This window comes from Mobula hypostoma, chromosome 3 (assembly GCF_963921235.1).
Source record: "Mobula hypostoma chromosome 3, sMobHyp1.1, whole genome shotgun sequence".
Taxonomy (NCBI): Eukaryota; Metazoa; Chordata; class Chondrichthyes; order Myliobatiformes; family Myliobatidae; genus Mobula; species Mobula hypostoma.
Window position 1 is genome coordinate 61,842,598 of NC_086099.1, and position 14,127 is coordinate 61,856,724.

Sequence of the window (14,127 nt, forward strand, 5' to 3'; positions counted from 1 at the left end):
TTCAAATCTCTATCTCTTCTTTCAGTTAGTCCTGACAAAGGGTCTCAGCCTGAAATGTCGGCTGTACCTCTTCCTATAGATGCTGCCTGGCCTGCTGCGTTCACCAGCATTTTTTGTGTGTGTGTGTGTGTGTGTGTGTGTGTGTGTGTGTGTGTGTGTGTGTGTGTGTGTGTGTGTATGTATATATAGTGGCTGGTGTAAATTTGTCTTCTTATCTGAAGGAGGATGTTCTTGCTCTGGAGGGAGTACAGTGCAGGTTCACTGGACTGATTGCCAAAATAGCTGGAGATAGATTACTGAATAAAACCCCGACTGGCCCACAGTTTAGAAAAGGGATCGTGTTGAAATTCTTAATACTCTAATGGATTGTGCCAGTTAGATGCAGGAAGAATGTTCCCAATGGCAAGAGAATCCAGGCTAGGGATCACAGTGAAAAGGTAAACACTAAGCCATGTAGAAGTGAGAGGAGGAGAAATCTCTTCTCATGGATAGTGGTGAAACTGCATATAGATGATTAACCTTGATCCTGTTGAATGACAGAGCAGGTTTGAAAAGCTAAATTACCTTATCCTATTCTGATTTTAAGCTTCAAAGAAGGTTTCTCCACATTTGGAGTTTTGATTTAATTTTTTTATCAATCCCACATAGAAGCAAGTGTTAACTGATATGTGAATAAATGGTTGTACCTGCCACCAAAGTTGCTGAAAACAATTGAATACAACTCAGCCTTGAAAGACATCTCAAAATAATCGTTTCAAATGCATTTCCAAATGATTAAGCATTGTTTAAATACGAAATGATATTTTCCTATTTGAATAAAATTATAAATAACCAATAGGTTTTAGTTCGTGTGTAATTCTTCACAATCTGAAACTTCGATGAATTTTATGTTTTCCTGATTGTCCATCCTGTTTAGAAATGAAATAAAACTAACAAATTGATGTTGCTAGTATAGATGCAATGCTGCTGGTAAATTCTTGCACAGTGTCACCATTTGTCAACTTTTAAACATCAGCTAAGGATAGCATATTAAACGCATAAACCATTTGAGCAGGCCAAATGTTAGTTTCAATTTTGCATAATACACGTAATGACGAAAGCAAGGTTGCAAAAACGTGCAGAACTTCATGCTAGTTGCTACATTGCCATAGCAACGAGCGTCCTTAGTTACCAAACTCCCGGGAAATCTCCACGCTACTCCGCATAATTCTTCCAAGGCACGTTGCAATGTAGATCGACAAATATTCGCAGTTTTAGTCTATTCAGTGAAATACGAAAACACTTGTTTCAAATCAGCAATCATCAGTTTGCAAATAAACGAAACACCAAACCGAGGGTCAAAGGGCCACTCGGTGCAAATTAGAATATTTGAACATTTTCACCAAAACGCATAATTATTTTCCAGCTACCGTAATGCTTAATCTATTTCAGTTTGCAAATAGATGCGCCCAATTCCTGTACGTTGTACAGTGGCATTCTGATTATTGTAAAGTTACATTTTACAGAAACCTTCTCGCAAATGTATCTAGATTACCCAAATGAAAATGGAAGAAAGTAGAATTATGCTCACGTGATATTCCCTGTACCAAGATTCAAGTTTATTCTGCAGTAGCTTATATGTCGTTGTGTTGACCAGCCTTCGCAAAGTATCAGCCATAGCTGAGGTACAGCCACTCGCACTGACTTTATCTACTGCTCGATTCTAACCCAGCTGTGGCGGAGAGCTCTTTGCTGTTTTTATACTGGGGCTGGGAAAATTGACTATTTAGTGTCAGGGACGCTACGCGTGCGCAGTTCTGCTCCTGCTGCTGAAGCCGCTATATTTAGTTGTAGCAACGGTATAGGCAAACTTGCCACAATGTATCCTGTCCAATTGCACTGTTATGTTGACAAGTGCACGATATTCTTGTTAACATTATTATTTGATTTACCCCACATTATTAGGAATAAAATGAGGTGGAGGATAAATGCGTGGCTGAGGGATTGGAGCAGGGGTCAGGGATTCATTTTTCTGGATCATTGGGACCTCTTTTGGGGCAGGTGTGACCTGTACAAAAAGGATGGGTTGCACTTGAATCCCAGGGGGACCAATATCCTGGCAGGGAGGTTTGCTAAGGCTACTGGGGAGAGTTTAAACTAGAATTGCTGGGGGTGGAAACGGAACTGAAGAGACTGGGGAAGAGGAGGTTGGCTGACAAATAGAGAAAGCTTGCAGACAATGTGTGAGAGGATAGGAGGTGATAGAGAAGGGACGCGCTCAGACGGACGGTTTGAGATGTGTCTATTTTAACGCAAAGAGTGTTGTGAACAAAGCGGATGAGCTTAGAGCGTGGATCAGTACTTGGAGCTATGATGTGGTGGCCATTACAGAGACTTGGATGGCTCAGGGACAGGAATGGTTACTTCAAGTGCCGGGTTTTAGATGTTTTAGAAAGGACAGGGAGGGAGGCAAAAGAAGTGGGGACATGGCAGTGTTGATCAGAGATAGTGTCACGGCTGCAGAAGAGGTGGAAGTCATGGAGGGATTGTCTACGGAGTCAGTGTGGGTAGAAGTTAGGAACAGGAAGGGATCAATAACTTTACTGGGTGTTTTTTATAGGCTTCCCAATAGTAACAGGGATACTGAGGAGTAGATAGGGAAACAGATTCTGCAAAGGTGTAATAATAAGTTGTCGTGATGGGAGATTTTAATTTCCCAAATATCGATTGGCATCTCCCTAGAGCAAGGGGTTTAGATCGGGTGGAGTTTGTTAGGTGTGTTCAGGAAGGGTTCTTGACACAATATATAGATAAGCCTACAAGAGGAGAGGTTGTACTTGATTTGGTATTGGGAAATGAACCTGGTCAGGTGTCAGATCTCCCAGTGGGAGAGCATTTTGGAGATAGTGATCATAGTTCTATCTCCTTTACAATAGCATTGGAGAGAGATAGGAACAGACAAGTTAGAAAAGCATTTAATTGGAGTAAGGGGAGCTATGAGGCTATCAGGCAGGAAATTGGAAGCTTAAGTTGGGAACAGATGTTCTCAGGCAAAGGTATGGAAGAAATGTGGCAAATGTTCAGGGGATGTTTGTGTGGAGTTCTGCATAGGTACGTTCCAATGAAACAGGGAAGTTATGGTAGAGTACAGGAACCGTGGTGTACAAAGGCTGTTGAAAACCTAGTCAAGAAGAAAAGTTTACAAAAGGTTCAGTAATGTTAAAGATCTAGAAGATAAGGCTAACAGGAAGGAACTTAAAAAGGAAATTAGGAGAGCCAGAAGGGGTCATGAGAAGGCCTTGGTGGGCAGGATTAAGGAAAATCCCAAGGTATTCTACAAGTATGTGAACAGCAAGAGGATAAGACATGAAGGAATAGGACCTATCAAGTGTGACAGTGGGAAAGTGTGTATGGAACCAGAGGAAATAGCAGAGGTATTCAATGAGTACTTTACTTCAGTATCACTATGGGAAAGGATCTTGGTGATTGTAGTGCTGACTTGCAGCAGACTGAAAAGCTTGAGCATGTAGATATTAAGAAAGAGGATGTGCTGGAGCTTTAGGAAAGCATCAAGTTGGATAAGTCACCAGGCCCAGATGAGATGTACCCCAGGCTACTGTGGGAGGCGAGGGAGGACATTGCTGAGCCTCTTCCATTGATCTTTGCATCATCAATGGGGACGGGAGAGGTTCCGGAGGATTGGAGGATTGTGGATGTTGTTCCTTTATTCAAGAAAGGGAGTAGAGATAGCCCAGGAAATTATAGACCAGTGAGCCTTACTTCAGTGGTTGGTAAGTTGATGGAGAAGATTCTGAGAGGAAAGATTTATGAACATTTGGAGAGGTATAATATGATTAGGAATAGTCAGCATGGCTTTGTCAAAGGCAGGTCGTGCCTTATGAGCCTAATTGAATTTTTTGAGGATGTGACTAAACACATTGATGAAGGAAGAGCAGTAGATGTAGTGTGTATGGATTTCAGCAAGGCATTTGATAATGTACCCCATGCAAGGCTTATTGAGAAAGTAAGGAGGCATGGGATCCAAGGGGACATTGCTTTGTTGATCCAGAACTGGCTTGCCCATAGAAGGCAAAGGGTGGTTATGAAAACAGTTTGAGTGAACTCCAGCTATTCTCCTTGGAGTGACGGAGGATGAGAGGTGACCTGATAGAGGTATATAAGATGATGAGAGGCATTGATCGTCTGGATAGTCAAGAAGCTTTTTCCCATGGCTGAAATGGTTGCCACAAGAGGACACAGGTTTAAGGTGCTGGGGAGTAGGTACAGAGGAGATGTCAGGGTAAGTTTTTTTACTCAGAGTGGGGAATGCATGGAATGGGCTGCCAGCAACAGTGGTGGAGGTGGATACAATAGGGTTTTTTAAAGATACTTTTGGCTAGGTACATGGAGCTTAAAAAAATAGAGGGCTATGGGTAAACCTAATAATTTCTGAGGTAGGGACATGTTCAGCACAGCTTTGTGGGCCGAAGGGCCTGTATTGTGCTGTAGGTTTTCTATGTTTATATGAGCATTGATACGTTTACAATTATTCATGTCTATAGATTTCCTATGCATGCCCTATTTTTTCACATATTTGTCATCTTGCTACAAATAATAGCTTTATTCTAGAAAAATAAGTTTACTGTATAAAGAGTATTTTATTTATAACCAATGGAAAAACACTGTAACAAAAAGCAATTTTACTGCTTTCAAGATGGAAAAGACAATTTGGCCCACCATTATTGTTCTGGCTTTTGGTAAAATAATCCAAATCTTCCAAATTCTTAAAGCAGATTATCTGTTTTTCTTTCTAAGGACATATGCACCAATATTCAAAAGTAACTAACAAATTGCTCCCAGATTACACTAGGTTAGAGTTGAAGGAAAAACAAGTTTCATAAGAACTGTAGAGATGCTATTGAGTTTTTTAAAAATCCTGTAAACACCTACAGTGCATATCAGTATTATGAACTGTAGATACTCTTCAAATTACAAATTATGCAACAGTTCCAAATAGTTCAGACCTATCCTTTAGTACTCTGCAAATATTTATAGACAATGGACAATAGGTGCAGGAGTAGGCCATTCGGCCCTTCAAGTCAGCACCGCCATTCACTGTGATCATGGCTGATCATCCACTTTCAGTATCCAGTTCCTGTCTTATCCTCATAACCTTTGATTCCGCTATCTTTAAGAGCTCTATCCATCTCTTTTTTGAAAGCATCCAGAGACTTGGCCTCTACAGCCTTCTGGGGCAGAGCATTCCATATATCCACCACTCTCTGGGTGAAAAAGTTTTTCCTCAACTCCGTTCTAAATGGCCTACCCCTTATTCTTAAACTGTGGCCTCTGGTTCTGGACTCACCCATCAGCGGGAACATGCTTCCTGCCTCCAACGTGTCCAATCCCCTAATAATCTTATATGTTTCAATAAGATCCCCTCTCAGCCTTCTAAATTCCAGAGTATACAAGCCCAGTCGCTCCAATCTTTCAACAATCTTTTGAAACAACAGAGGTAATACACTTAAGAATTAGTTTACCACTGTTGTTAAAATACCAAAGGCTTTGCTAAACAGTCACACTGCATTGGTAGAACCCACAATGGATTATGTGCCAGTGTCGAGTTTGCACGTTCTCGCTGTGACTGCATGGGCCTCCTCCCATTTCCTGCCACGTCCCAAAGATGTGCAAGTAAATTGCCCCTAGTGGTAGAAATGGTGCGGGGGACTGGAGTTGATAAGAATGTGGAGAAAACAGAAGATGAGATTAACATAACGTTTGTGTGAAGGTGCAAATTTAGTGGGCTGAAGGGCCTTTTCACACCGCACCCGTCTATGATCAGGGTGCACGGCCGGGGTGGGGGGGGGGTGGTTCGAGGGAAGGTGCTGGCAATTTGCATGAGACAGAGACAGAGACAGAGACAGTCTCCATAGCCTGTATAGTAGAGCCTGGTGTTGATTTATCTTGGAGCACTGTGGCATTGGACTAAGCTATTTTCAAGACACATAGTGTTATTGTGCAAAATCCAACAGCAATTAAAAGATTTCACGTGCAGAAACCTTCCATTTCACAGAACTGGACAGAAGGTAATCATCTTTAATCCTGAGGGGATGCTTAGCTTATCATGATATTTCTCGTTTAGGACCGGCAAGACATAAACAATACTATGTAAGTAGTGTAAAAGAGGAATAGTGAGGTAGTGCTCGAGTTCATAGATCATTCAGATATCTACTGGTGGAGGGGAGGAAGCTGCATTTTTAGGCTCCTGTACCTCCTCCCTGGTGGTAATGAAGAGAAAAGGCCATGCCCCAGATGGTGAGGGTCCTTAATGGTGGACGTCACCTTCTTGAGGTACCACATTTTGAAGATGCCCTCGATGATGGGGAGGCTTGTGCCCATGATGGAGCCGGCTGAGTCTACAATCCTCTGCTTCCTCTTTTGATCTTCCATATTGGTGTTTTGGAGCCTCCATTCCAGGCAGTGACACAACCAATCAGACTGCTCTCCATGTAGAAATTTGCTTGTCTTTGATTACCAAATCTCCTCACATTCCTTATGAAGAATAGCCACTGGCATGTCTTCTTCTTGATTGCATGGATGTGTTGGGCCCAGGATACATCCTCTAAGATGTTGATACCCAGGAGCTTGAAGCTGCTCACCCATTCTGCTGCTGACCCTCAATAAGGGCTGGTGTGCATCACCTGACTTCCCCTTCCCGAAGCCCGAAATAAATTCTTTGGTCTGGCTGATATTGAATGCAAGGTTGTTACTATTTCCTGTTTCTCCAGAGTTGCCACTCAGTGAAAGCAAACAACAACATGGAACCCACCACTGCTTTTGAGGATGTAACTATGAAAATAGACAAGGGAGAGCCAGTGGATGTAGTGTACCTGGACTTTCAGAAAACCTTTGATAAAGTCCCACATAGGAGATTAGTGGGCAAAATTTGGGCACATGGTATTGGGGGCAGAATACTGGCATGGATTGAAAATTGGCTGGCTGACAGGAAACAAAGAGTAGCGATTAACGGATCCCTTTCAGAATGGCAGGCAGTGACCAGTTGGGTACCGCAGGGTTCAGTGCTAGGACCGCAGCTGTTTACAATATACGTTAATAATGTAGATGAAGGGATTAAAAGTAACATTAGCAAATTTGCAGATGACACAAAGCTTGGTGGCAGTGTGAAATATGAGGAGGATGTTATGAGAATCCAGGGTGACTTGGACAGGCTGGGTGAGTGGGCAGATGCATGGCAGATGCAGTTTAATGTGGATAAATGTGAGGTTATCCACTTTGGTGGTAAAAACAGGAAGGCAGATTATTATCTAAATAGAGTCAAGTTAGGAAAAGGGGAAGTACAACGAGGTCTAGGTGTTCTTGTACATCAGTCACTGAAAGCAAGCATGCAGGTACAGCAGGCAATGAAGAAAACTAATGGCATGTTGGCCTTCACAACAAGGGGAATTGAGTAAAGGAACAAAGAGGTCCTTCTGCAGCTGTACAGGGCCCTGGTGAGACCACACCTGGAGTATTATGTGCAGTTTTGGTCTCCAAATTTGAGGAAGGACATTCTTGCTATTGAGGGAGTGCAGCATAGGTTCACTAGGTTAATTCCCGGGATGGCGGGACTGTCATATGTTGAAAGATTGGAGCGACTGGGTTTGTATACACTGGAATTTAGAAGGATGAGAGGGGATCTGATTGAAACATACAAGATTATTAAGGGATTGGATACGCTGGAGGCAGGAAGCATGTTCCCACTGATGGGTGAGTCCAGAACCAGAGGCCACAGTTTAAGAATAAGGGGTAGGCAATTTAGAACGGAGTTGAGGAAGAACTTTTTCACCCAGAGAGTTGTGGATCTGTGGAATGCTCTGCCCCAGAGGGCTGTGGAGGCCAATTCTCTGGATGCTTTCAAGAAAGAGATGGATAGAGCTCTTAAAGATAGCGGAATCAAAGGTTATGGGGATAAGGCAGGAACTGGATACTGATTGTGGATGATCAGCCATGATCACAGTGAATGGCGGTGCTGGCTCGAAGGGCCGAATGACCTACTCCTGCAGCTATTGTCTATTAACAGGGTCCTGGTGGTTTCAGGATAGTCAGGAACTCGCACTGGCATAAAGTTCATGAAAGCAGTGATTTCTGCCTCCAACCCCGCCCCCACGTACCATGGAAATGTGGACAACTTACAGTACCACTTCAAAGTGCAGGAGTGTTACTACCAACAATACTTCTGCAAAATCGCCCAAATCCACTGTTAGGAAAAGTAAACCAAAGGCATATTTCTTCACAGGTCAACATCCCCAGTCATGACACTCCATTTACAATCAGTTGGCTTTTGGCCTGCATGTCAGACACTAAACTCCCAGGAAGCCACTCTGTACTGAACTCTTTCCTACCATGGATTTGTCTGATTCTTTTTTAAAAACAAATGTACTGTTTTGCAGTTTTCTCCTCTCCTTCGTCTATTTCCGGCAGTTTAGACGCATCTGGGTGTATTACTGCCCTCCGCAGGATGTTTAATTAATTATAGAATTCCAAGAAACTCAAATTCTCAAATATAAACTAGTCACACGTATAAACTGAATAATAAACTCTTCAATCAGATGTTGATTCTCTTGGTGGCCAAACAAGGATTTAATAGAAAAACAAAATACATTTAAGTCAGACAGCTGCTTGAACAGCATGCTTCTTTCAATTTTATATCGATTACAGCTCAGCAAAACATGCTGGACTGTCTCTGGACTACCACAGTCACATAACCCAGTAGGATGTTTTCCTATTATCTTTAAATAATAGTTTAGCCCACAACGCCCCAACCTAAGTCTTGTTAATTTCACCATATCTCTACAATTTAAACAGTAACAGTCTGAGACCTTTTTAACTAGTGGGTGACTAGAAAAATAATGTCTTCCCTTTAATTAATTTTTCCAATCCTCCTGCCACTTCTTCTCTATACCTTTTTTTAATCCTACTTCAGTTCTGCTCTGCCTAGGGGAACTCTAATTTCTACTTGCCTGCTCTGCGGGAAGACTTTGCAATGCCATCCACAATTTCATTTCCCTCCACCCCAGCATGCCCAGGTATCCATGAAAATCTGACTTCACAAACCATCTTCCCTTCTCTAAACAACACTAAGAGAATCTCAATAACTATGTCAGGACGAGCTTTTGATTTACTCCCTTTTATAGACTCAAAGGCAGCAGCAGACTCCGAACGGATGATAACCCTGCATGGTCGAGAGTCTTCTATCCACCATAAGGCCCAGAGGATTGCTAATAATTCTGTTGCAAAGACAGAAACACCATCTGAAACCCGGTGACCAATCTTAACTCCAAATTGAGACACATACATCCCAAATCCTGCCCTACTGCTCTCTGGGTCCACTGAACCATCAGTAAAAATCTTCAGATGATCCCCATTTATTATTTAAATATTCATTTGTGATCAACACTGATGAAATTGCACTGCTTCCTTGAAGCTGAAAAAGGAGGAATAGGTCTACTTCTGGTTCTGGAAAGAGCCAAAAAGGGATGGGTGGCAAGCAAATTTGGTCAGCTATGTCTTCCTCAATCAGTTTCAGTTTCACAGCCCAGTTATTAACCAAATCTAAAAATGGATATCTTTTAACTTTACTTTGGCGCTCTGACTTCTCCTGCAAAAGACACTTTGGCGGACAGCTGTGATTGAATCCATTTAGTTTTGCCCAATCCTGCAGGCCCAACTGAATTTGTCTTAAATGTAGAGGCACTTCTCCCATCTCCACACATAATGCAGGGACTGATGTTGTTCTAAAAGCTCCACAACAGAGTCTAAGTGCTTTGGACTGCACAGTGTCTAATTTTTCGAGCACTGCCATAGCAGCAGAACCATAAGCAATACAACCATAATCAATAACTGATCTAATCATAGCTAGATATATTAAGTACATAGTTCATCGTCCTGCTCCCGTCACATCCAGCAACACTTCTCATAACATTTAAAACTTTCTCACACTTTCCAATTGTTTTATCTATATGAACCCTCCAAGTAAGTCTTTCATCAAACCAGACACCTAAAAACTTGAATACCTTGACTCTTTCTAGTGGAGAATCATATAGACACAATTCACGATCAGGAATCTTTCTTCTAAAGCCAAAAATCAGACATTTGGACTTAGAAGCAGAAATCCTGAAACCCCATTTATTAGCCCAGTTTTCAACTGATCTTAAAGCCTTTTGTACATGCCTTAATATATACTTGACGTTTCTTCCTCTTTTCCAGATTGCACCATCGTCTACAAACAATGATTTGCCAAATCCTGGCCCTACCTGATCAAAGATATCGTTTATCATGACATTAAAAAGAACTGGACTAATGACACTACCTTGAGGCGTACCATTACCTATTTTAACCGACTTGGAGCTTGTTCCGCCTTTTCTTACTTGAATTGTCCTTTCCTTAAGAAAATCTTTGATCCAATTAAACATTCTCCCTCTAATTCCCGCATCATAAAGTTTAATTAATAAGCCATCCTTCCATAGTGAGTCATATGCTCTTTCAATATCTAGAAATACACTTACCATTACTTCTCTGTTTTGAAACGCTTTTTTAATATCATGATCTAAAAGGACAACAGATTCCATTGTTGATCTTCCAGTTCTAAAACCATTTTGACAGGCAACAAAATGTCCCTTATTTTCTGAAAAATAAACAAGTCTGTTGGTGACCATTCATTCCATAGTTTTACAAAGCACTGATGTTAAAGCTGAAGGCCGATACTAACTAGGACCAGATACGTCTTTACCTGGCTTTAAAACTGGAACTACCACCGCATGCTTCCATCTACTGGTAATTTTCCTTCTTTCCACACTGAATTAAACAATGCTAGAATTTCTATTAATACAGAGTCATCTAAATGCTTAAGCAATTCATAACACAGTCCATCCCTACCAGGAGAAGTCTTTGAACCTGATTGGACAGCTTCCTGCAATTCCTGAAGGGAGAAAAGCAAATTTATGGAGCTATTATCATCCAAACTCCTGTCCAATTTCCAACTTTCCTTTAACATAATTTCCTTTCTCAAATCACCTAACCCCCCAGAACTGTGTAACGCTTGGAATACCTCTACAAACATATCAACCTTACTGGTTACAGCTTCAGTATCTCCTTCCAGCAAAGCTGGGATAGATGGTTTCCTATATATCCCTGACATTCTGTGAATGATCGTCCATAGCTGCTTTATAGGTGTCTCAGGGCCCAGGGTTCCACAAAATCTTCCCCAACTACCCCTCTTTGCATTTTTAATTACTCTCCTTGCTACTGCTCTTTCCTTTTTATACTCCATAACATTATCTAACACTGGGTACTTCCTTAATTTTCTGTAAGCTCTATTTCTGTTTCTTACTGCTATATCACAATTTTTATTCCACCATGGAACTAATGCTCGAGCCTTAGGAACATTCTGTAGCGGAATAGTCAACTGAGCAACTTTAAGAATTATAGAACAGAGGGATTCATTCCAATCGTCTATGGAGCCCTCACTATTAATCTCTTCTATTATATCCACAGCTTTCTCCTGGTACTCATCCCAACGGGCCAAAGAAAAATTATACCTAGCAGTCCCTTCCTGAACTTCCACTATCAAATTTCTACCAAATCTACATAATACAGGATAGTGATCACTTCCTAGTGTGTATCTGTCCATAACATCCCATTCCCCAACCCTGGCTAAATTTGAGGAAGTGATTGATAACTCTAAGTGACTACAAGTATTCTTTACAATATTAAATCTTGTAGGCCTTCTGTCATTTAGAAGTACCATGTTGTATTTATCTAAAAACTCCTCTACTACTGCTCCATTACTATCTTTATTTTCACTACCCCATAAGGGATTATGGGCATCGAAGTCTCTAACCCAGATTACTGGGGATCTTACCTTATTCATAATTTCGTCCAAATCTGATAACATCATGTTACATGGATTATAAAGTTAATCCAAGTTGTTTGACCACGAGGGCTCCAAACTCCCACAGCCACAATTTTAAGGTTAGATTTAAAATCAAGTCTTCTAAACTGGAGTCCCGTTTTTATGAAAGTTGCACCCCCTCCACCAGATTTACCCGTTCTGTCAGCTCTCAAAATATCATATCCAGGGATCACAACATCTAAATGAGGCTTTAACCATGTCTCCTGTATACAGATCAAATCAGGCTTGTCTTTAAAAGTTCCAACAAATCTTTTTAATTCTTGACCATTTGCAATTAAACTTCTTGCATTCCATTTTAATATTAAAAACATCCAAATACTAATTATCAGCCTCTTCATCCACATAAAGCCCCTCCATACTCTCTGATCCCGACAACCGGCAAGTATTCGGTGATTGTTTGTCTGTCATATACTCATGTAATTTTTCCAGTAAAACCTGTTTCATGTCAAGGAATCTCTCTGCAGCTCCAACAACTACTTTTATCATATCTCTGACCTCTTGGCTGTAGTTTTAGCCCCCACCAGTACATCAACAACAAATGCCAAAAAAGACTCTTTAGTCATCAACAACATGCCTGAAGGAACCATAGTTGGAGAACTCAGAATGAACTGACTCCCCATCATTCCAATCTTTTCTTTACTTATCCTTTGCTCTCTTATCAACTTTCTTTACTGCTTCAGATTATGCTATTTTTTGTTGGATACTAACATCCTGAATCTGCTTTGCCTAACTAAAATACTCACATCCTCTGAACGCCGCTATATGGTCCCCTCCATAGTTACTGCATTTAGGCACTGCTGCCTTACATGCTTTTATATCATGATCCTCTCCACATTTCACACATCTTCTTTTACCTCAACATGAACTAGCAACGTGTCCAAATCTCTGGCAATTATATCAGCGCAAGGGAGGTCTAATGTATTCTCTAACTTGATAAGACATGCTCCCAAGATAGACTCTAGTTGGAAGAACATCACCTGCAAAAACCAGAAGAACGGGAGAATCCCAATCACCTCCTTCTCTCGATTTTAATCGTTTGGCTTCAATCACTCAACCACCTTTAATATTATCCAAAATTTCCTTTTCAGTCATGCCAGACCAAGTACCATACACTACCCCCGACTCCCTTCCTTTCTTTCGGAGTAATACACTCCACTTTCACAACCAATTTCCCCACTGTTTTAACAATGCTATATTGGTCAACATCTTTGCAACAAATTTTCAGCAATCCATTAGACAAACTCTCAGCCTGGAATCCTTTACCTATTTGGTTCTCTAATGCTGCTGCTACTTTCAAGGGATTAAGGACTCTAAATCCTCCTTCCCCTTCCTTCTGACCTTTAATTTTATACAGAACTATAAATTCCTCTAAGCCACCCATTTTCCTCAATTTGTTGTCCCCCATTACATCTGGTCTTTCACTTGATGCACCCCTTTTTCAGTTACCCTTACTTCTGGAGTATTCCACAGTCTCCCACCCACCTCCTTCAATCTCACCCCCCCCCCCCTTTCAGCCATAGGCTACAAACTAACCCTTTCCAAACTACTGGGCTAAATAAAGGAGATGAAAATAAATTAATAAAACACGTAAAATTAAACAAACAGGCCAACCAAAAGTTAAGGGAAACCACCACTGATCCCTCCTGTCTCTCACCCCAAGCCTCCCCACGTCGTCACCAAGTCCTGTTTGTCGTGAAATCATGAGCGTGCTGCTTTCTCTTCACTGTCTTGTATCATTTACACCCCGTGTAAATGTCTCAACCCGTGACGCTGTCGCGTTAATTGTCCTCGTACTTCAGATTACTTGTGCACGTGACAATAACAACTCGACAATAAACTCCGCTTGATTTGACTACAAGAAACTATAGAGCAGAGGGGAAAGAGTCGAGGAGGTGTTGAAAGCGCAATGTACTCCCGCGAATCTTTGGCCCAGGACTACTTAAAATTGAGAATGAGCAGCCAGAACGCCTCGGACTTCTGAACGGTCCACGACCCTGCCTCGTTACTCCTTTTGTTTGTTATTATTTGTGATGTAGTTTATAATTTTTGTGTAGTCTTTGCGCTCTAATGCTCCTACAAAACAACAAATCTCACGTCATATAAGTCAGTGATAACAAAACTATTTTTGAGGACCTGCATCGGGAACGTTTAACAGCTCTGCAGAGGCGCCGTGGGAT

General features: G+C 41.4%; 1 protein-coding gene across 1 annotated transcript in view; it reads right to left on the reverse strand.

Annotated features, from left to right (window-relative positions):
* Nucleotides 1–13,663, reverse strand: part of spata18 (spermatogenesis associated 18) — a 70,171-nt gene extending 56,508 nt beyond the window's left edge. The window contains exons 1-3 of the mRNA XM_063043154.1: nucleotides 13,605–13,663; nucleotides 10,545–10,663; nucleotides 1,172–1,258 (exon numbers count right to left, since the gene is read on the reverse strand). Coding sequence (XP_062899224.1) covers nucleotides 1,172–1,258; nucleotides 10,545–10,607 — 150 coding nt within the window. The 5' untranslated portion in view covers nucleotides 10,608–10,663; nucleotides 13,605–13,663. The remainder of the gene's footprint in view (nucleotides 1–1,171; nucleotides 1,259–10,544; nucleotides 10,664–13,604) is intronic.
* Nucleotides 13,664–14,127: the final 464 nt, after the last annotated feature.